Raw genomic sequence first — 25,076 nt, 5'->3', positions numbered from 1 at the left:
GACACTTATTTAAAAAAATCTGTTTATATTTGCGAAAAGTTGATAGTGTCAAGTTAATTCTTATTAGTACCAGTATATGAAAGTATATGCATTCATTTGTCCAGAAAAAAAATCTCCAACTTGTTAAGAAAAAATCTTGCTAAATTCAGCCATTTTTTATATTTTATCAAATTTGGTTAAATGTTCGGCTAATATTTTTTAAGTAAAATTATTCAGCAGCCAGATAGAAGGTATTTTCCCTGTGAATGTAATATTCATTCTTACATATACAAATGAGTATTGAACTGACATTGTCACAATGTGATATAATAAATGACTTTTTGAATTTCAAACGATTTCCACTTCCACTCCCGGCACAGTATCCAGCATACCTCTTGCGGCATACATTTTAAACAAACATCGTTGAGGGCAGTATACATACACTGAAAGTCAATACTGTATATGGCTTAGTTATTAGGTGGGTTTTATTTCCAGCTGATTACAGCTAAATGTGTTGTATAACGAATAGGCTGTAACACATTTATCGTATTTTAGCCGTGTACCATGTTAATCGAAATAACACCAGTCACAGCCTCTATCATATTCTGCCAATTTCCTCTTCTGCTGGCACTCGTTGGGCTCTCATCCATAGATTGTGATTGCTGATCTTGTTCGGCCAGTGAATCTTAAGAATTCATCGAAGACAGTTATTTGTAAGTCTGTTTAACGATATTATAGCTTAGAACAAAGACACTATAAAATGTTTTTGCTTAGAACAAGGATCTGTGTAATCAAAATATATTCGATGTTCAAAGGACAAAAGAAATGCCGAGACTGGTTTTTGCCGTTGGTGGCGTGATGTCAACGAATAACAATTCTTTCGGGTTTTCATTGGCTGTAGCCAATAGACGTGTAACAAGTTGGCCGATAAAGATTACTTTCCCTAAATTGTACATCATCTTTATTTATAGATATACGATGTAATCTTGGGATGAGAATAGTTTAGATTTGTACAGATACTAGTAATTTTCAATATAACTGAATACTTAACGTGACCAACATTGTATTCGTGTATAATGATTGACAATTGTTTATTCATATTTTTTCCAATTCCTTTAAATGCAATCATCGAACTTTTTTTAAATAAAAAAATGCCCCGCCAACACCAATTTTCTAGTTGGAGACCTTTTAGCTGATACTTCTCTGCATTCTACACCTGCCTCATAAGACATTGCAAAAGATGCTGATGAATACAACTAGACCTCACCCTCCGCCAGTAGATTGGTAACGATAAGAACAGAATAATATGTGTCTTGTACGACAGAGTGTTTTGTAGCCAGGGTGAGAAACGTTCGTGAAAGGTCCCAGTAATAAGAATGTCAACGCTATTGTTGTATTGAATGCGGATCCATCGACTTGATCTACGGGACCTTTAAAATGAGTGTCTATTCGAATGCAAATGATTTGTCCTCCTCTGTCCTCTGTCATATATTTTATACATAGCCACCGGACGGATACTCGGGCACAGGAACTGTCGGATATTACAGGAAATCAAGCTAGTTATCAAGTGTTATCGGTAGGTATTGTTTCAATAATTGTATGTACTAGTAATTGCACACTAATATTCCAATCAGCTTTTTTAGATACATTTTTAAATCTTTCTAATGCACATAAACAATGTTGGACTAAACTTGTATTGTGTATTCACGGCACGTTATGGTGTATCCTAGTTTCTAGTTTGTGTACATCGAAGTACGAAACTGGAGTTGATACTCTCCAGTCTGGACATTTACAAGTGTACTAAGTATATTAAACAATGAGTAGAACCAATCGCCACTCAAACAGGAATGTAACTTAGCAACTTGAAAATCAAGTAATTGATATCATTAAATATTGTAATTCCTAAAACCGTCCTTCTGTTAATTAGTTGAAGGTCCGGGAAGTTGTTATCGTGTCTTCGTTTCTAATCCGATACTTTATATTGACGATAGCATTCGTGGTTGCCTACACACATCGCATACATTGTTCCATGACAATAACGATGTTATTGTGTTTTTATAGATGGATCGAGGTCATTTACCGTAGTACAATGCCACACGGTTGTTATAATTGAATAAAGGGGCAGCAATGACAATAAAATATACCCTCTTCTGTTGTGCATTGTCTCTAACACGATGCTGCGTTTACTGTCCCCGGCTAGCGGCCATTTCTGTGTTCTTTGTGTTTATTAGGACAGATAAACAACGCGGACACGGAATACATTTGTTGATTTTTAAACCGAGGATGTGTGGCTTCAAAGCGTGGCAGTACAAATACTAGTAAGCGATGGGACACTTAAATTATAATATTACTATATGTAAACGCATTTTGATGAATACATATATGACTTAGTGTTCAATGAAATAACGAAATACTCAACATACAAGGGTCCTGGTTATTTTCGTACATACAATAACAATCAGTGCACATACTTGTTAGTATTTTAAGAATATCGTTGCATGTGCTACAAAAGCAACATATTAGTTGACTTTAATCATAGTCCAATTTTAACATCGTGATACATGCAGTATAACATCATAATAATGTTTAAAAATATGTGTTTTCGTTGATATTGCATATTTATATTGTCATGCACGCCAAGATAAACGAATAATACTAGTATATTATACCGGTTTAAAATGTATGTATTGACGTGTCTGTTTTAGTTGTTAGTTTTGACGGTGAGACAATATATCGGTTCTTTTATTAACACATTAACATAGATACTTGAGTAAAGTGCGCCCTCTTATAACTTTAACTTTATTGACATTATTCATTTTGAATAGAACATAGTCCAATCTATAACTAGATAACAATTCCTAAATACATAAACAAAAACATACTAAAACAGTTTAACAAAGGGGCTTGAAAAAATCAGGGAATTGATAATTACTTCATCACACTACCATACTTTCTTTATATGACTATTCGGTTCATGAAAGTCTCGCGGTGGCGCGATCTATGCGACTTTTGAACTTTTGTGGGTCTTGGGTCCGCAATTGCTGTATTAAAAGTTCTATATACACAGAATTTGTCACTGCAAATAACAATTGAATATCACCAAATATTTCTGGCGGAAAGACAACTCATATCAGACTGAGTTGTCACAAGTTAGAAATTAAATGGTTACTAAGGTGTCTCAGACATTTTCTTACGGTTTCAATACAGATTTACTCTGTTCTATTTTATTTTATTCCTAAATGCCGACTGGACAAAGGATCAGCAAAAATGTAATGCATATAGTATCCCTTTCACTGTTTACACTATTGGAAGTAAAACGCTGTATTCGCAATTCAACAACCAAATGTTAAAGGGTGATGTTCGTCGCGCTGCGCATGTGCGACATTTGTGTTGATAAACATTGATTTTCCCATAATCTAATGCGCTCTTCTAATGGAAATCTGGGCGCGACTTACACTAATCACCGCCGGCGACTCCTTCGATACCTTCCAATCACATAAAAAATACCCAATTAAAGCCTGGTAAAGTCTCAGTTTGTACTGATTGATCTGCGTAACAGTCAAAGTCGCTATATTTGTTTATATGAGACCCATATGTCTCGCGCATGCGTGGCGCGACGACTACCGCCCTTTAATTTTTCATTCTGAAAATAATACCCCAAAATTCAAAATTATGTTCCATTCTACAAAATTAATGTTATTTATTTCCCAAAATGAATACATAATATGTGCAAGTGACTGTATTTATTATGTCAAGTTCGTTTCCACTGCACTTTTCTTGTCACAATGAAATTATATTTAATAAAGCGCAATAAATGACGCACTAGTGATGAAGTTTATTTCACTATAAACATATATACATATAATAATATACATATAAATGTGGTATATAAACAAATGAGTAAATAAAATTAAGCAAATAAGTGTATAATTTGAATTTTAAATATAAATATTGTTTAGATATTTATATAAATTGTTTATAGTGAGGATCACGAAAATAGTTTCCTAGAACTAGTCTAGTCCGTGACCCTTTATACAGAATGAACAAAATAAACAGTAAATAATAATAATATTAATAAGTTATATACAGGTACATAGTTGTATATTTAAATAATTGAATAGATTCAAAGTCTTAAATTAACGAAGAGATAAAAGAATATATATATATATAGATATAAAATCGACACTCGTTGTAAATGTAGTTTAGATAAAGATATCGACTCTTTAATCACTCAGTCATTCAGTTGAAATTATATTAAGAGTCTTATTATAAAAATAGGACGTCACATAGTTACATGAGTAATTCTACATTTCTTTGTTTGTTTGTTTGTTTATTTCAGTGCCGCCTCCAGGCAGTGACGTCACAACTGTAGATGGCCAACAACTTTATCAGCCAAGTAGAGATAGAAGAAAGAATTCAGTGTTTAATATGTCACGGTCGTCTGGAGCATCCAAAACAACTAAGTTGCACACACAGTTTCTGTCTGGGTTGTCTGCGACGAAGTTTTCGTGGCAACAAAATATCATGTCCTTCCTGTAAATTTGTAACGAACATCCCGCAATCTGGCGTGGAGGCACTGCAGGATGACCATTTTTCGAACGCGCTTATAGAATTAGTGAGCCCCTCCCGCCAGAGACCGGCATCGCCCGGATTCTATCCCAGCATTACTTGCAAATCCCATAGAAAGAATCTGGATATCTACTGTATCACATGTGAGGAACCGGTATGCTACGAATGCCTGCGTCACCATGGTGACCATCTGTATGAGGCTTTGACTGATGTGAGCACGCATCGAAGGAGAGATCTGCACAACATGTGTGTACGATTAGAAGAAGCTACACATACGATTAATGGAAATATTTTACAACTGCAGCACCTAAAGAGCAGACTTGGGCAGGATTTAGATACGACTAAGGCGGAAATCAACGAACGCGCCCAGAGACAGATCCAACTTATTGAGAAGCAACGAGGAACTGTAATTAATGACCTGGAGAGACAAACCAATAACCAGTTACAGCGCGTCCAACAGATACACCAAGGATGGCAGGATGCGGTAAAAACTATACAAAACTGTGAATCATACACGAGTCAGTTAATAGAGGATAGCAATGATGTTGGTTTCTTGAAACACGAGCGGGAGGCGAAGGAAAGGTTACTGCGCCTGCGCAGTGTGCCTTTACCGGTTTATCAGATCCAGCCAAGGCGATACGTACATTTCACCAGCAACGAAGAATTCCTGAGAAACTCGACGATTGAAGACTTGGGACACTGTCGTGATTGCCAATCTGTGATTTTCCCCCGTAAATACCGTGAAAAGCTCACTTTCCCGTCATCCTCCACCAATTTGAAACCAAGCTTACGTAATCCATATGACGTCGCTCTGTGTCTAAATAATGACATTATTGTCAGTGACAATGGAAATCAGACTTTGCAACTTTTTGACAAATTTGGGGCGTATATCAAAAATGTTACCCCAAATATTACAGGATTTGACCCTAAGGGTATTGCTATAACAAGACAAAACAAACTAATAATATCAGACTGCAGAAATAATAGAGTTGTGATTATAGATTCAAATGGTAAACTGGAGAAAACCATCGGAGACATAGTCGAACCAATAGGGATCGCGATAAGCAAAGATGGCAGTATATATGTTGTTAGTTATGGCAGCCACTGCGTAAAGATTTATTCATTCCAAGGAAAATTTCGTTTAACGTTTGGTGGAAATGGAAATGGTCATGGGAAATTTAACCATCCCATGTTTATTGCTATTAATTCTAAAGACCAGTTGATAATTAGCGATAATTACAATAACCGAGTACAGATACTAGATTCGCAAGGATTTTATCAATTTTCTATCTGCCAATGGGGTGAAAACGAACCGTTAACGTATCCAAGAGGGGTGGCAATCGATTCTCAGAACAACATCTACGTCAGCAGTGAACGTGGGATCCATGTATACAGCGAAGATGGACTATACATAAACCAGGTATCATCTAAACATCCGGGAATTAGACATAACTACTTCGGTGTTACAGTTGCAAAACGTGACCCACCAAAAGTGATCGCAGTGGACCATCACAACAAGTTTATCACAATTTACGAATGCGAGGAAGAAGACGCGGTTCGTATCCAGGTAATTCAGGCATGTAACCCTGGTAACATTTTTCCTAGGAGGCACAGGCAAATATTCATAGAAGACAAAGAGAACAGAACACATGCAAAAAGTGGAGTTTGTATAATCCTGTAGTGCAGTGTATGTATGTGAATATTTGCATTGTGTGTTCATAGATAAGGAAACAGAACTGCCACATAAACGACAAGCGCCCCATGTCCATTACGCGTCTAATTCCCACTTATGACGTCATGATTTGGTACTTGGCGATGTAAAGAAGCCTGTGTCCAGACATGAGGAACGATGATGCGACTACGAGGACAGATTATACAGATGACGACCATCTTCTGCTATGTTTTATATAAGATCTAAGAGAAATGTTATTTCACTCATTCAAACACATAAACATGCATAATCCATGGCATATGGTGGGAATTCGTTTATTTCATCATTGTACAATGCATTAACGAAGTTGAGAACAGGGCAAAGTGTCAAATTCCAACTGTTGAAAACAATGCACAGGCTTTCTTAAAAGACCGATATTTTGATGTTTCATTTATTACAACAAAACAAACATTTACACTTTTGAAATTAAGCCCCCCCCCCCCGATGTGCATCTGGTGGACATTCGTTTATTTAATTTCCATCACAACATTAGTCTTTAAAAAAATGTCTGAAAATAACAATTTAATGACGGTGAATTAAGATATATTGAACGCAAAGTGTTCAACCCGAAAATGAAATTTGGAATTTTGCTTCCAATTTCTCAATTTTTTATTCCGCAGGCTTTTTAGTAATCACTGTCTGACTTTAAGTGGTTACCATTGCTATGCACTGTTGATCAGAAAGCAACATACTGAATAACAATATATTATATTCTCATATGAGTATTTAATTATTGAAAGTTATGATTTGATGATATCATCGTGACGTATTCTATTAAACGTTAATCGAAAATTAATGCGCCCTCACATGACCACCCCAAAACGACGAATTTGCTTCAGCAACTTGAATGTATTTGTGAGAAATACACGTGTACATGCCTTTAAAGACGCGAGATAAAAGTACAATATTGTTATAACAAATAAATTTATATCCATCAAAACATTGTACATTCATTATTGCGTTGTCTATGCAGAATAAACCTGTCTCAGCCACCCGAATTTTTGACAATACTTTTCATAAATTATATTAGTTGATTAAAGTTCAAATAGTAGGTTTTCCCAAGAACTGAGCATAATTAATACAATTATAGATGCAACATATGTTAGGCTCAAAAACATTTCTCCATAATTTATGACTTAGTCCACTGCCATCCTTCAATATTATTCAAAATTTATGAATACTGGTGAAATTGGGGTAAAGCGTGGAGAACCCACTTTTCCCTAAATTCAGTATATCACGATGGCTTTACTGAATGAAAACGCAGAGTCACGTAACCATTTAGTGTCCATTTAACTTATTATATGCAGCTTAATTGTTACCAGGGTTTTCACATTCGCTTAGTTAGATTATCCAAAAACACTAAATTAACCCCAATTAACATGCAAAAAACCAACCTTCACAGCCATTCAATTAATAAAAGTAAAAATTATTCTTGTTATTTTTGAAAAATTGAAATGAATTAAAAACGACAGGCGTGGCAATTATACCAAGAAATACAGGCTTAGAAGATACAGAACAATTAAATCTGATATTGAACTTCAGCCATATCTGATCAAGCTCCGTAATACTGACCTGTGTGCTCACTGGTTAAGCTCCGCTTGCATGACCACAATCTCAAAATTGAGTCTGGCTACTATAAGCGCGCCCCTGTGACATGTAACAAAAAAAATAATGGCTGTATTTAAAGATGAATTTCATCTTCTTATAGAGTGTAGTAGCTATACTGACATTCGGGAAATTTTTCAAGTTACCAAAATCAGGGTTACTGCATTTCACAGATGCACCAAAAAAAGAGCGATTCAGTGTCTTCAATAATACAAAAATACTTATGTAGCACAGTATAATATGCGAGTAAAAGTAATGGTAAAAAATAGCAAACCTCCTTTATAATTTGTTTTTCTTTCAGATTTTCTCTTTTCTTCTCTTTTTTTATTTGTAAACATTTCCTTCCCTCTGTTTATAAATATTGAATAAAAGCGCCCTCACATGACATAGAATATAAAGTACGATGGCGGCCTGCATGGTAACGTGGAATTTCTTGCAGGCTGTAGAGTCGTCGTCAAAATCATTGCTGTTAGGAGACGACTACATCACAGCTTTAGAACGCGGTATTAACGGTAGGTGGTCATGTTTATGATTTTTTCTCGTTCTCTGTTAGTTCCGTATATGACGTCACGTTTTGAGTTGAACCTCGGACAACTAATAAAGTTGTCAGAGGTTGAACTCTTTCCCGGACGGACTCGGAGATAAATTTGGTGGGGTGGGGGTGGTGCGTGTCACCTGTGGTGTGTGTTATGTTATTATATATTATTCGCATTGAAGGTCATTGAAGGTCATTGCCAAGTTGCCACCCTTTTAAGATTCCAAATACAGAGTGAGTGAGCCAATGTAGCATTGCAACAATGGGGGGGGGGGGGGGGGTTATATGGTTTAGACCTGTTACAAAAAATGATTTCCATGTATGTGTATATTTTTTCAGTTGTTGAGTTAGACAATTCTGTTAAAAGTGTTGGTTTGAGTGGTATACCAAACAGTCATGGTGAGCTACAACTAGATGCAGCTATCATGAAAGGAGATATGCTGCAATTTGGAGGAGTGGCTGCCATGAAAAGGTACATACCGGTATTATCAACACAAACAAATCTCCATGTAAATTGTTTGTATCCTTATTAGTCCCCCCCCCCCCCAACCTAAAAATACTGTAGAATACTTTATTTTTGCTTCAGCTAATTTTCGCTGAAGGAATGATTCAGTAAAAATAAAATCCAGCAAATATACTTTTTTTCCTATATTTTGTATTCAACTCATCAAAAATCAGTGAAAATAAATTCCATACAAAACACCCAAAATATCTTTTCAGCAAAAATTAATTCCAGCTAAAATAAAGTATTTTACAGTATACTTATTTAGTGGGAATGTATTGCCACTGGATTTGAAAAATATGCAAGTAAATAAACTCCTGGATGCAATAAAGTTTTTATTATTATTAATTGTGAAACCAAATAGTTTCTTGATGAATAAACTTCACAATGACCTTAATAATTTTAGGAAAAACCTACACTCAGATTACCTAAACATGAAGAAAATGTCACGAAAAGTCTTGTGAACTAGTAAATACAGGATTACTGTGATTCAACATGGCCACGTATTTTGTTATGTGTAAACAAAATATGATGTCATGGCAAGTTACTTTTTGATAATTTTGAATTTCAGTCAATGCAATCAAAGAATATTTTTGAAAGTTAGTTTGGTAATGTTATGTTATTGATATTGTTATATCATGTGACTTTTATTCATCAAGAAAGTAATTGGTGTGTAAACTGATTTTATTGCCAAATTCCTTAATATTTATTTATTTGTTTGTTGCAGCCCTTTTAAATCAGCGACTCATTATTTAAATAAATAAATATATACATAACAAAATAAACATAAACAAAAATTAGATCAAATGTTAGAATTAAGAAAGAAATACACAAAAATGATAACATTTAAACAAGAGTGTTTTAGGTTATTCTAAAAACATTTGTCTGGACTCCATATGACTGCAAGGAATTGTTTGAACAATTTAATTTTTTTCTTTGTTCAAAATTTGAGGTTTTATCTTCCCCCCTGACAACATGGGCAAGTACATTTTTCATAAGTTGGATCACCTTAAAATTGGTCATTGTATATGTGATTAACATTTCTCTTGTTATTGTTGAACTTCTTGTAGCAGAGCTAAATTTAATATTTTCTCCCCACTTATCTTCATTATGGTTGGGAACCGAAAGTCTTATTATCTGTGTATTTTCTAAATTTGTTATTTTTGTATATTGTCTATTTCTTTCTGCTATTTCCATAAAATAATTTGATGAAATAACAAGAAAATAATTTAAGGTTGTAGTAGTCTTTTATGGAGAGAAAATGCATTGTTAAATCATCTGTATAACCTATTTTATCGTATTGTATTTGCATAGTATTGATGAGAAGTCTTGGCCACTTACATTGTACATCTTTGTCTGACTTGGTGTAATAATTTGATGAGAGATTATAGCCCAAAATGGGAACAAAAAATGTATGAACATTTGTGTTCAATAATGGGACTCTATTTCCATCTGTTGCTAGAGTAGTATAGTTATAAATAAAGTGTTCAATGTGATGTTGATAACCTTGAACTTGTTGACGCTGGAGACATAGTTTTCCCAATAAAAGGGGGAATTCAATCATGTGCTGATTTATTGAGTGGATGCTGGGAAGGCTTTTTGTGGAACGCCAAATTTTATTGTTTTCAGTGCTAAGTGTATAAAACTGTAAAATACTTTATTTCAGCTGAAATTAATTTTCGCTGAAAAGACATTTTTGGTGCTTTGTATGGAATTTATTTTTACTGATTTTTGAAAAGTTGAATGTAAAATATAGGAAAAAAGGTATATTCGCTGCATTTTATTTTCACTGAAACATTCCTTCAGCGAAAATTAATTTCAAGCAAAAATAAAGTATTCTACAGTAATAACACAGAAAAAATATTGACTGTAGCACTTTGAATACCTGACTGTTATTGCCACAGTGCTGGTCGAAACAATATACGGTATATAATATAATCTACATGTGTATTTGATTCATTGAATGTAAAATAGGCCCTTTTGCTGAACTTTCTTTTCAAAAGAATTGATAGACCAATCAGTGTTGCCCGCAAAGTCTTGGAATGCAGTCATCACAGTTTGATTGTTGGAGAAGGAGCTACACAGTTTGCAGTGGAAAAAGGATTTAAATTACAACCACTGATAACAGAAAAACAGGTAGAATCATTTCAGTTTCTGAAAAATACATTTACATGTATATTGGTGAACAATTTTCTACTTTCTTTAATGAATAAAGTCACCAATTTCAAGGTAGAATACTACTAATGATTATAGATGTATGTTTTAGTGTGTATGACAGTGACAATTATATTTGTGTCAAGTTCTTTATGTTTATTTCAATGTTTGTTGAGAAAAACTGTCATGCATCAAATAAAATTTTTGCACTAAAATAATACAGTGGCCCCTCGCTAAGTCGCGCCTCGGTAAGTCGCGATTCGGCTAAGTCGCGGGTACTTGGATGGCTCCCAAAATTTCTATTGTGTTTTGACAGCAGTTTTGAAGTACAAAGACTAATGTTTCGTGGCATAGTATTTTTAACTAACCGTTAAAGAGACAACTTAACACCCACTGTCCGTCAATTGCTGAGATGCAATAGGTGAAGGCGGCCTTACTCAAGGTGTCAACAGGGATGTTGAGTAGTGGCCGTACGTACTTCTTGGCCGGTCCGATTTTGGTATACCTCTACAAAAACTCGCTACAATGAGTTGAATTCATAGAATTCTGATCTCTATTTCTCAATTGAGCAGCATGTCAAAGCGAAAGCTATACAGCCTGTTCGTACGCCATAAACTCACGGCGATCGACCGTGTCAAACCAAGTTAAGGGTTGCACGTGGTTGAGCCCACTATTCGTGGGTGGGTAAAAAATGAAAAGTAAATTTGTTTTCAAAGTTGACCAAGAGGCGGGACTGAACAGAAAAACAAGCGAAAGTGTCCGACAATGATGACACCGATAAAGCTGTTTACGTTTCTTTAAGAACGGTCTCCCGGAACTCCACTATCTGGTCCCATCACCCAATGCAAAGCATACAACTCAGATATGACGACTTTGAATTTAAGGCCAGTTCAGGGTGGTTCTTGCGATGGCAAAGAAGACACGCTATCGACACACGCAGTCTCAATCCAAGACGAAGCTCGATCTGGGAACATTGACGCTGTCGGAACTTTTCCCGAAAAACTGAGAGAAATTATCTATGAAGGTGGTTATTTTGACGAACATGTTTATAATTGCGATGAAACTGGTTTATTTTGGAAGCTGTTACCGTCGAAGTCGCAAACAACAGCAAGCGGCCCACATAATATCAGACACAAACAAAATAATCAACGCAATGTTTACAGCAAACATAATCATGATTTTATTCGAATACTGCCTGACACATGTGATGATACATCAATTAACTAAACCGAGGGTTTATATGTGCTTTTTATATGTTTTTCAATGCACGACCTCCCTCTTTCACGACGTCCCTCGGTAAGTCGCGGCCCTCGATAAGTTGCGGTTTTTGCTTGGATCCCAACACCCGCGACTTAGCGAGGGGCCACTGTAATACAATTTTCAGACATGGAAATATATCATTGCCATGGTAAATGTTCTAAACAGACAAACTGAGAGCAAAAGTGCAAAAAATAATTTTTGTTAAAAAAACAAAAGTTAATTACACCAGTTCGCCAGGGGGCAGCCTCTATATAATTGAGGCATTGTCTGTAGTATCTTAATGGGTGATGGTCGTCATCAGTGTGAGGACCATTGTCATTTAACTTTATTTTGAAGAGGTTTTTTTAAGGAAACACATTGATGGCACTATAAATTAAAATTGACATTTAAAGTTACAGAATTCAGTCAAAATGTTACATTCTTTCTCAGATATTGTAATTTATTAAACACATGTAAATTAACTACATGACTGTCATTTTGATTGGTGGATCGCCAGTCACTATGATTGGTTGTACATTTGTTCTTTTCTTCAATCAATAGGTACCAGTAGATAGTTCATCACCATGTCATGACACTGTGTGTATGATAATCTTAGATCGTCATGGAAACATTGCCGTAGGTGAGAATTAAGTAATTTTAAATTTTAATAAATATATATACTATAAGATGTACAATAATTAATTGATGACATATCTTTATCAATATTCAAATGAAAAATACAGTAAGTTATAAAACAGTAATAAATAAAATGGCTAGTAAACAAAATGTTTATGTAAATGTTTATATATAGATTTAATTTGGTGAGTTACCAGTCTGTATGAAATAATACTATGGTACCGGTATGTGTGAAACAATGTATTAATATTTAATGATCGTTATTGTATGATAGGTTCATCTACAAGTGGTTCACCAAATAAACATGTTGGTAGAGTTGGTGACTCACCATTACCTGGGTGTGGACTCTATGCTGATAATCAGGTAGGTTTCAATCACACTGTGCTTATCAAGCAGACCCATGACTACTACAGTATTTATAACTACAACCAGATTAAAAGTAAACTGAACATTTCTGTAGTTTCCCTATCTGTGAACAATCATGCACAATTTGTGGGAATTTGAATAGTTGGCAAATAAAAAAAGTCCAGCATCCTTTTGTGGGGATTTTATTAAACAAGGGAACAGGGGCACAGCGCCCTCATGTCATGGCCATGGACCCCCTTACCCTCAGGAGCAGATCCTCTGGCAACCATAAAATTCTGATTGACCAGGGATCACATGTGGCCACAGTCTTCAACTGTGACCTGTCTGATAGTAATTTTGGCCCCAAGGAAGCCATAGAATGCTCCATTTTAACTTGGAATTATCAAATAAAAAAAACCTGAAGTAGCAGAATACTGTGAAATGTCTTCAACTTGCCCTCATTCCAAAACTGGAATTTGGCTCTTTGTCTGCGATTCCTTATAACAATATTAATAAATAAAATATTAAGTGTAGTTGTATGTGGTATTGGAGTTTTCACAATAATTTGTCATTTAAAAAAATTATGGTATGCAAATAATCTATTTTGTTTTTTCTCAGATTGGGGCTGCAGCAGGTGAGTTCACTTTTGTTAGACATAAAATAAATTTTCCTTTCTGCATCCTTCCTTATTAGGTAATGCAATTTCCATATAAGGAAAAATGTATCCTTAGCTTCTTCTAAGAACTTCATGTGTTGTCTCTGTTATAGCTACAGTGACTCTAGTCAACAGCTGTATGATTCCCTTCATTCATAAAATGGTTGAATTAGTAAGCACATGATTGTAATTTTATGAGTAGGCATATTGGGGAAACTCGATTGGCAGGCATATGGTGGAAATTTGATTAGAAGCATGTGAAAATATGATTAGTAGGCATATGATTGTAATTAGATTTGAAAAATTGATTAATAGGCATGTAGAAGAAAGGAAATTTGATTAGTATTGGCACCTTGTGAGAATTTAAGGCATGTTGACAATTTGAAGACGTTCCACGTTGCTAAGACGTGCACCACTGTACCGTGTATTTCTATGGGCCCTGCACTAGCTGCTGTGGAATGCCAGTCAAAGCCTATGAAAACAGCTGAAGTCAAGAAAACAGCACAAACTCAACTTTGAAGTAATCCTGAACAACCAAATTTATATATGTTACACATGTAGGCATAATCTTTTTACCATATTCAGGGGAGCCTGGACAACTATACTAAAGTACCATTTTCTGATGGTTTTCGGCTTTTGTTTTCACCGCAATGATTGCCAGGTGGTGAAAATGACTGAATGTCCTCGCATGAGAATTAATTTGCTGTCTAGAAGTGCATCAAAAACAAAACTGGTACACATTGCTACAAAACCAGTTTACCTTGCTAGTGGCATAATTGAACTAGCACTAGCTTATACCCCCTTAATATCCCGTGTATGTCACATTATATTGTAAACATATTGATGTCATTTTTATTCACAGCAACTGGTAATGGAGATGAAATTATGAGGTTTTGTTGCACTTTTCAGATAGTACAGTACATGAAACAAGTATGCAACTTTATTGGAAATTTCACATCCACTGACAATATTGTCTCTAATGAGCCATTTGGATGCTTCCATTATTTTTCAATGTATGATTTAATCTGTGGAACTACTGTAGTATACATTATATCAGACATTGTTGAATTGAATCATTTTCGTTTCAGGGTTTGGATGTGCAATCTGCTTGTCAACAGATGGTAACGAATATCTCTGAAAGAATTGGAGTGAATAATATATTTGAAGTAGGATTTATCGCAATGGACAAACAGGTAAACAAGTAAACATTGTTGTGTAACATACAACTGAACCAGAGATGCCTGATGTGCAATTAGACTGCATCAGGATGCCTGGTGTGCAGTTAAACCCCATTTAAGATTCATGGGCAATATGATTGCCGAGGGATGCTTGGTGGGCAATTACACTAAACTAGGGATTCTTAGTGTACAGTATTTCTGAACTAGGGATACCTGTAAAATTGGACAAAAATAAGAATGCCTGATGGATGCCAGTACTGTTATACATGATTGCGTTTTTTCCGATGTGTGAGGGAGTACTTCAATTACGTCAGCTGTTAGACTTGTGTGTGTAGCTTTGCTTAGGCCAGACCTTTTTTATTCCTTGTTTTGCGAGTTTTTATAGGAGGGCGGGAAAAAAATAAAATTAATTCTTTTTTTCCATTAGATTTGTGTGATTCTCAAAGAATTGTAAGTGAGATCATTGATCGGACAAAAGAAATGAAATAAAATTTTATTCCATGTATAATCTTGTTTCTCATCTGTGCTAGACCTCGGTACTTTGATCATGATACTCCCACGAAAATGCAACTTGGATATGTTGTGCGGCGGGCAGTAAAAAAATGAAGATAAAAATAATATTTTTTTAGCATTTTTTTGCGCCTACAAGTTGGCGGGCGCAAGAAATTACGCTGAAATAAAATTATATTTTTATTTCATTTTCGGCTCCTTGTTCATTTGGCGGGTTCACGAAACAAGGGATAATAAAAGTCTGGCCTTATTGACATGTACCGAAGACCTGTGGATCTGGGCAACTCTTGATTAGACACTTTGAAACTGGCTGCTTTTCTGAGAAATCTGTGTGTTTTGTTTACATCCATTTTGTAGGAGTTGAGCTGGGTAACATGTGTTTTACTGGCAAGAATTCTATTACATGTGGTTTCAACAAATTAAAACAATATTTTGATCTTTGTAACATTGTCATGTATGGTATTATATTTATTTTATTTCAGGGTAATTGTGGTGCAGCTGGAACGGTCAAATCATGGAGTGATAATGCAACCGAGTATCCTGGATTTCCATATGTTGTATGGAATGAAAAGACAATGCCAGTACCGAGTATTAAAGTCGAACCAGCTGTTATATGTAGTGCCACATGACAATTTATGGTCCAAAGCAGATATATATTTTACTCTGTAGTTTTCATGTAATCTAAGATGGTGATTATCAACATATTGCATACCACAATGAGAATCTACTTCGCTGATGTGAATACCGCCCTCTTTAAATAGAATCTAAGGCACCATATATAAAAGTATTTTGTGGTGGGGAACACCACAAAAGAGGTATGCACACGATTGCTGATTAGCAAAAATGATCAAATCTAAAATCTACTTTGTGCTTCTCAATTAGAACGCTATACACACCACATGTGCTGTTTGCGAGAGGGTGTTTTTTTATGACCGCAAGCGAAATAAATCACTCTCGTATAAATAACATTGAACTATCTTGAACACTATGTTGATCAAGTTAGAGCATTGTGCAGATCTGAAAAGTCAAAGCTCGTGAACACGTGTATATTTTATTTGAAAATAGGAGCATTATTGACAGAACTTTTTGAATAGCACCAAAATATATATTTATAGATGGTTTGGGGCAGCAGATTTATACAGAGTATATTGAAGGACATGTGAAGACAGCATGGGGTTAGTGGCATACAAATAAAAAGACTTTTGTAAATAAACAGACAATTTGATGTATTTTTACTACACTTTACCAATCTAAAAACTGAATATACATAAAAGTTGGATTGTTGAATATCACAAGACTACCCAAGCACAAAACTTGGCACTCTTACAAAGAATAGTTTCAATAATACAATCCTATGATGCTCATTACATTTCAATTTTAAAATAATATTGCATGATAGAATCCACTCCACTATATTTACTCTTGGCGCAACTAACGCATTCCCTTAATCTTTTTAAATATTTTCAATGGCAGTTGAATTCAACCAGCCAATCAACGCACATTATTTGAAAATGTTTCACAATTCAAACTGAAAAACGTGGTTTCCTTCGGCCTATTGAATGAACTATTTATAAAGACAAAAAGAATGCCTTTGTTCCACTGAGAATCGTAATATTCATCTATACGAAAGTCAGAGTTAATTTTGTACATTTATACAAAATCGCTATTTTCAGCCAATCAAAAATCAGTTCCCTTTACATGAATTACTAATCTACTTCTTGCTAATGGCAATAACTCATCAGCCAATCACAAAGTGGCTTCTAGCCGATGCTTCAGTCACAATATTAAACAAAATATAATTTCTATATTTACATGCATGGGTGAACAAAAAATATTTCACATACATAACTGCACAATTCACCCAAATTGGTCCTTATTATCTTACAAGCTCAGTAAAAATAAAATAAAGAGTGAAGGCGACAGAAGGAATGCATCAGATTTGATTAACATATTTGTTCTACTAGCAGCGCATGCATTTCTGTAAATTACAAAACAAGTCAAATTTTAATGATTCAGTATACAGCAGTAGAAATTCGTGAATGTCAGAAGTTGAAGCATCAGTCGCCACCATTCTGTGTTTGATACAAGGACATGTGAAATGCTGATATTTGTTTACATTCTAACATGTGGTGTGTATGATGACAGACACTTTTCAGTTGCTGTGCTTCAAACAGAGACCAATTGTGAGGCTTTCATACACCCCCCCTCTATACTATTTACAACACTCACCGGTGGCACTAACATCACAATGCATTTGAAACTGAATTAATAGATAACCATGATATCTATTGCCTTCAAACAAAGTTATCAAACATCCTTAAACAATTTGCCATCAAATGTTAACTACCGGTAATCATAGTCCATGCATTTTAACAATAACAACCAAAGGCTTGAACAGGGATATTGTTTGTATTGAAATCATGTGTAAAAAAATTGGCAACAATGATATGCAACACACGGACGATTACCATGGCAAAGGTTCATGTGATGCAACACACACACTGGTTATCACCTTGGCAATAATAAGATACAACCACACTGGATATCACCATGGCTATGATAAAATACAACACAAGGACCAAACATAAAAAATATGGGTATTTAGTATTTTGCTGACATAGTGTAGTAACAATGCCTCATTTAAGGATTTCTCATGTGCAAGATATTCTGTCACATTACATCAGCAGACTGTGGTGCTTTCAAAGATGGTTTATGCACAGGAGCCTGACGATTTATTCATCTGGTTGGTTGCAGAAACTAATCCTTGTTCAAAAAAATAGAAATTACACTAATCCATAATGATAAGTATAGTGCAGATAACAAGTAATTGTGATTTTTTAGAGTGTGGATAATTAAATTTTCTGACATATGCTTGCTTTACATTAACAAACTGTTTCAATTCTATAATTTCTATTATTTTGAGCAAGGATAAGGTCCTGTACTGGGACATAGTCTGTCAGGTCCCTGTAGGTTTATGACATGTACCGGTATGGTCACCAACTTGTACCAAATAAAGGCCAATTTTTTCAGGATTTTACAATCTTTCAATTCAAACATGAATGAGACAGCAAAATTTAAGACTGACAAAAATACCATGTGATATTGAAACCTGCAAGTCTAATATACTCCAATTTTTACCGAATGAACAGACATACATACATACATAGATGAAATAAATCAAGCAAATAGTATTCCTAGAAAATTCTGTGGGAAATGGCAGCAAACTGAGTTGGAAGAGAAATATTTGATTTACCAATTAGTAAAAGACAGGAGAACATTTGTTTGTTATAAATGTATATACCGGTACTATATGAAAGTGAGCAAACTGGTCAAAAATGCAGGCAGTAAATATCCTGTACCAGCTAATATATGTACATGTGTCACATTTCAAATGCCCAATCACCATTTACAAATTCACTAATTATGCAAATGTATGCAAATATATATAAAATTCCTGGCAAGTTTAATTTTATTGAGGACAAAGCCTTGGATTGCACCAAGTACTACTAATATTTTTATGATTCATATTGGTATCAAAATTTGCAAATAGACAGGATATGTCAAAGGTTATTTGCAATGAAATCGAACAGTCATGTGATCCAAGCAGGAAAGTCAAATGTGAATTAAGGGCCATAATGATACAAAGTTAAACTTATGTCTGCATTCTCAACTTATCAAAAGTAGATAAAGGTATGTAACTGTTGACATGTGCTGAATATCTCCAAGATTTTACACAAAATTGCAATTTTCTTGAAATTAATAAAATGTTTGTTTTTTCTATCACATGTCATCAAACAAGGATATGGAAGTTACATACCCTTACATATTTATCCACCTTTGTTGTTATATATATATATATTATCTAAAAAGAATAAAAAAATGATAAAAAAAGCTTTATATAACTATATGTAGATTACACATACAACAATGCCAGTTACTGTGTGCTAGATCATTGGATGTTCATCGGAAACTACAAGGGCCAAACCAGTTCTCTTCATAAAAAAAAAAGATTTTGTTTAAAGATAACAATTGTGTTCTGAGAATACAAGGTATGAATGATATATCAATAATTACTTATGTAATCCAGAAATTAAATTTTCTGAGCTTCCGATGCTGAGTTGGTTATAGAACCCAATATTCTAAAAAGCAAACTCACTTTGTATTATTTAAATTTATTTTTATCCAAAGTAATTATTTTTGTATTTTCTGCTTAAATAAAAAAATATGTGCTCCACTAATTCTATGAGTACAAGATGATTAGTATGACTAGTGCTTGAATCCACCTACTAAGGACATTAATCACCTGATATTGTCACATGACTGGTTGAATCACATGACCAGTTCACTTCTAAAATTGCACATTATTAGTTAATAATTCACATATGAGAGATGGCAAGTTGTGTTTACGTACTCAAAGCGTCCAAAACTTTCATAATTTGCATTTTAATCGATTTGGTGGCATCACCAGCTTTAGGTATTATAAACCTATTCAGTGATTCTATTTTCATTCCATCGTCATTTAAAGTCCCATATCTGAATGTTATTAGCTCGGGGTGTCTCTTCTTTGAAGTAATCTTCACAATTGTGTTCAGAGGTCGGCGTCCTTGTATCAATGCAAATCCTGGTTTATGACTTGTTTCTCTCAGGATATACAAGTGGCTATTGGTCACTAATAAATAGCTGTAAATGAAGATACATGCAGATATGAATAACATGTAGGTACCGTAGAATACTTTATTTTTGCTTGGAATTTATTTTCGCTATTTTCGCTGAAGGGATGATTCCGTGAAAATAAAATCCAGCGAATATACATTTTTTCCTATATTTTATTTTAATCTCATCAAAAATCAGTGAAAATAAATTCCAAGCAAAATGCCCAAAATACCTTTTCAGCGAAAATTAATTCCAGCGAAAATAAAGTATTCCACAGTACATAGCCAATTCAACTTTCAACAATCTCATGCTTTATCATTTGGAATACAGATTGCTAGTCAAACAATGTGCACTGGTTTATTTTCAGTTTTTCACATCTATACAGCAAATTGCCTGGCTCTTTTCATGCCTTAATTCACAGGCTAGTTCTGGATACTGAAATAGTGATGAATGGTCATCAACTAAAAGATGTTGTTTTTTTCACAGTTTTGGGATGAGCTCCTGCCAGAAACAATTGAATGAATAAACATCATTCTTGATATCCATGTGATGCACACATGATGTTTGATGATTTTTTTAAAGATTCCTGTAGTGATGTCATTGACAGTAATTGTTTACCTTGGTACCATGTAGCCATTTTCGTTGACTTCCTGACACTGATAACTATACTTTACATCTGATTTCTTCAGCCATGTCTCTATGTGAATTATTTCTCGTCTCTCGTCGTCTGATGAACCAAAACTACCAACTTCATCTAGTTACCAATGACATTATAGCAAGTCAGAAAGCTAGTTATGATAAAAGGCTTCAATTGTATTAGTGGTACTTTGAATTTAACTTCATTTATACCACTCACCATGTACCTTTGTTCTCTGCATGCAAATAATGCATTGATGCACAATCACGTCACATGCATGGGCACATCTTGTCCAGATGCCCATAACACAAATAACTGTAAACTAGTTAAATTTATGGTGTGGCAGTGAAAATTTCACAGGGATACAGCGACTGTAGCAGAATTTTGTGCTCAGAAACACCATTAATTTATTTCATCACAAAACAGTTTACAATATTGCATCCTAAAAGATAGATTCATGAAAGGAAAATTTATTGTGTAGCAATGAAAATTTCACAGGGAGTATGTCCTAAAGACATGGGGATACAGCGACTTTTGCAGAATTTTGTGCTCAGAAACACCATAATTTATTTAATCACAAAACAGTATTATTAAATCCTAGATGATAGATCAATATTTCAGTTATAAAGAAGTATGTTTAAAGGCAGATTTCATCAATTGATATCACGTATCATTTTTAGACTTAAAACCTCATGTCAAGATAAACCTACAGACTGCATATTCACTTTGATATTTGTACAGCATAATCACCCCCCCATGCAACATATCTTTTGCATAAGTTGCGCCCTCTAGAGGTGAAACACTTCTGTGATGTAAATGGGTGAATGGAAGGTCATTCACAAAATTGATATTGAAATGATATTGTTTTAATCATCAATTTGTCAATTTAAAAAAAAAAATAATTGGGAGCTTCACTATATTCTAAATAAATGAAGAACGTCTACACAATCACAGTGGTCAATTTGAACAGTATTGGTTTCACCCATATATATTTTTACAGAAGAGTTTTTTTCGTTTACAGAGTGATGCATAGAATAGATGTATTTGCATACATTCCCTCTATAAGAATTACACTTGCAGATAGGGCATGGTGAATAAATTGCCATTTTTTTTACTCGCAAGTAAATTTAGGATTTTAATTTTAAACCAAGAGTCAATAGCGATTATTTGTTGGAGAGACATGTGACTTATTTTCCCCCCCTCAATAGTGTTCCATTCTTTATCACCACATGTCCACTCTTCCACTGACCGATGTAACATGCTATTTACAACAATGACGTGATGGTGGCAGACAATGGAACATTATTCAGGCGACAAAACAAGTCAGGTTACTCACTCACTCTCAGCGCAATTTTGGCGGAAATTTGTGAATAAAGAAAATGACAGTTGTAAGTCAGTATGTTTGAATACTGTAATATAGATGGCAGTACATATTGACCCTTGACCTCACCTCCATCATCTTCATCATCATTTATAGTAAATACTGGTTTCACTCCACGATATGGCTTCCCCGTATCATGACTACTCACATGTCTAAAACAAAAATAATCATTATTACAAATCTGCTACTAAAAACAATAGATAATTCCATCTGAATGAAAGTATTAACATCTGGTGCAGAAAATAATAGAATTTAGCATTGTGTGAAAAACTGAGTTTCTGATCATTCAAAACTGTGCCAACACTTTCCTAGACCTCCTAATCAACATGATCACAGTACTAATTTGCTGCATACATAAACCTCATTGAACCTTACTGTATTAGAATCCTATTTAATAACATTCCAATTCCCAATATTATGGTACATGGTAGCATATTTGAACAAGTTTTAATAAATAGTTTTATTTGAAGTAAAATCACACTCACCTATCAATTGGAGGCTGTTCATTTTTAATAAAATCTATCATTTTTTCCTTGACTGTGGCAGATTTTGATTTAAAAGTCGATGTAAGTTTATTCATAAATGATGCTCCTCTTTCATTGTGATTTGTTAAATCTTCAGTCTAATAAAATATCACAAAAACATGCTTAGATTAGAGAGATGCAATAACGACAATGTGATACACCATGTGAATAAATCTTGACAAGAATATACGGTAAGAAACAAGTTGAACAGCACAACTTACTATTTCAACTTCTTTTTGTGCAGCTTCCGGTGTGCAGACAATACACCGTTTATTGTCGTGTCCTGTTAAACCACTGTTCAGATCATCTGATAAAAGCTGATGAAGAGCTGAATATGAAACAAAGTTTTGTTAACACATTAACTGCTGATGTCCTTTTTTCTTATTGATTTTGGTATCTCTGTGGAAGCTTTCAGCAGATGATGTTTTAACTACTAGTACATTGAAAACCACTGCCAGATGTAGAATGTTTTATTTACAGTGGCCTATTGTATTGTTAATACTGGCCAAACTGGACAGTATTTTTTCTAATAAATAGAACATTGATAGTAGGTAATCATATTGTTTGGTAATTATTCACTATTCTCAATTAGTTCTTATACCGTATTTATCCGGGTATAGGCCCAGGGTTCTGAACATGGAAAATTGCCAAAAAGAAGGGGTGGGCGTTTGCCAGGAGATCCCCGGCAAAAAAAACGAAAATTCCCCAAAATTGACAACACGCAGATCGAACTACGGCAGGGAATAGAACGGCAAATCACAGTCCCTCCATCACAGGGACTGTGGGCAAATGAAAACATGCAACGAAAATAACTGAACAATATGCAACACTAGAAGTAAAACAAAAATAATGTACCGTACTGCTTATAATGTGACAAATAAACCAGAAATAATAAAAATCGACAGTGAGAAATCATCTGAATTAGGATTTTCCCCGCCAACAAACACGCCCAATACGCGTGAACTCAAAATGAATTAAAATGTCAGAGGTTGAACTGTGTAAAATGATTTCCGGTCTTGACAAATTACGAATCAACCGTCATACAAGATCAATAATAATTTACAAATTTACACAGTAAAAATTATAAAAATTCATAGCTGTTTGAAAAAACTTCTCAGATCTTTATTTGTACGTTCATTGCCATCTTCGTCAAACTCAAAACCCTCAAATGTCCAAGTTGGCGTCGCTGTAGCAGTCAAACAAAATCCCTACAACTTATTCCTGAAGTTCGTCGATATCGTCCCACACAGTTTGGACTTAGCACTTTTAATCCACGGATTTCGCAGTCTGTCAGCTTGGCACTTTTCAATTATGTCTAATCATAATAAAGAGACAAGAAAATGGGGTCGCTCTGCTGCGATGGCACACGATGCTTTTGTTTACATTCTAGCAATCATCTTTGACCTTTATGCATCTGCTTTACTGATTGGCTAAGAATGACATCACTACTAGTATTTCGTCATACAGGTCAAATCGTGACATTGCTTTCTTATCAGACTTGACGCTTATTAATCACGGTGAAAGTTATCATTCAGCAAGTTCCGGCGGTTGGAATGTCTCACTATATGGATATCGCGGTGGACTTGAAATAGGAAGTTTATTTTTTATCCAACGTCAGAAGAATAGTTTTCATGACAGAAATGCAATAGCGGTGATAAAAGATGGTAAAAAAGTTGGCAGTCTTCGGCATGACATTGCAAAATTGCTGGCCCCAGTTATGGATTCGCAAGTTGCTACAAAATATTTATAAAGCCAAAATAACGTGATTTCAACCATTCTCCCTGGTACGGGTTGCTACAATATTGCAACATTGTTTTCACTGTCGACAACGCTAAAGCCGAACGAGTGCAACACTTGCTTAGCGGCTCTCCTTATACGATTTGCTTGAATCGTTTCTAAGAAAGCACAAACCAAACGGCCGGCCCTTTTTAGAGCCATGACATATTTCAAAAAGAGAACTTCCGTTTCTGCTTTAATATTTATTTTTATAGACTTGCTGACTGTTATGATTCTGAAAAAAATCAACAGTGAACGCGCTGCCCTGAAGGCAGAAAGCTGTCACAGCTATTTTGCGTTCACCCTTTGTTTTACGCAATTAACAATTTTTATAAGTATCACGACACACTTCAAGAAAGTCAACTGTTAATACAACCACAGTCAACGAATAAAAAATATTATTTTTATTTTTTATTTTGTGTAGAAAAAGACCCCCTGGGCGTATGCACCGGATATGACCGCAACTTCTTTATTGTGTCAAAAGTGG

At 34.8% G+C, this 25,076-nt stretch overlaps 2 protein-coding genes across 3 annotated transcripts in view; one reads left to right on the top strand and one right to left on the bottom strand.

The window, feature by feature from the left end:
* The first annotated feature begins 8,266 nt into the window (after window positions 1–8,266).
* Window positions 8,267–16,831, top strand: LOC100375807 (uncharacterized). The gene is made up of 9 exons (XM_085499398.1): window positions 8,267–8,376; window positions 8,739–8,871; window positions 10,905–11,037; window positions 12,856–12,934; window positions 13,205–13,293; window positions 13,894–13,909; window positions 14,793–14,860; window positions 15,019–15,123; window positions 16,101–16,831. The coding sequence occupies exons 1-9, from the start codon at window positions 8,268–8,270 to the stop codon at window positions 16,245–16,247; spliced, it is 879 nt and encodes a 292-aa protein (XP_085355524.1). The 5' UTR covers window position 8,267; the 3' UTR covers window positions 16,248–16,831.
* A 7-nt stretch (window positions 16,832–16,838) lies between these two features.
* Window positions 16,839–25,076, bottom strand: part of LOC100375955 (TBC1 domain family member 23-like) — a 35,121-nt gene continuing 26,883 nt past the window's right edge. For both annotated transcript variants that reach the window (XM_085499397.1, XM_078007452.2), the window contains exons 12-16: window positions 23,035–23,141; window positions 22,775–22,911; window positions 22,359–22,441; window positions 20,890–21,025; window positions 16,839–20,298 (exon numbers count right to left, since the gene is read on the bottom strand). In XM_085499397.1, coding sequence (XP_085355523.1) covers window positions 20,022–20,298; window positions 20,890–21,025; window positions 22,359–22,441; window positions 22,775–22,911; window positions 23,035–23,141 — 740 coding nt within the window. In that variant the 3' untranslated portion in view covers window positions 16,839–20,021. The remainder of the gene's footprint in view (window positions 20,299–20,889; window positions 21,026–22,358; window positions 22,442–22,774; window positions 22,912–23,034; window positions 23,142–25,076) is intronic.

Source organism: Saccoglossus kowalevskii, chromosome 5 (genome assembly GCF_978046115.1).
Source record: "Saccoglossus kowalevskii chromosome 5, keSacKowa6.1, whole genome shotgun sequence".
NCBI lineage: Eukaryota > Metazoa > Hemichordata > Enteropneusta > Harrimaniidae > Saccoglossus > Saccoglossus kowalevskii.
The sequence above is the reverse complement of the archived record's forward strand: the minus strand, read 5'-3'. Positions and strand labels throughout refer to the sequence as shown.

Bases quoted from the DNA above. Each gene is read 5' to 3' on its own strand.
- LOC100375807 (XM_085499398.1), top strand. From the start codon at position 8,268: ATGGCGGCCTGCATGGTAACGTGGAATTTCTTGCAGGCTGTAGAGTCG. The intron at 8,872-10,904 runs GTACATACCGGT...TCTTTTCAAAAG, and splicing joins GGAGTGGCTGCCATGAAAAG to AATTGATAGACCAATCAGTG. The intron at 12,935-13,204 runs GTGAGAATTAAG...ATTGTATGATAG, and splicing joins TCATGGAAACATTGCCGTAG to GTTCATCTACAAGTGGTTCA.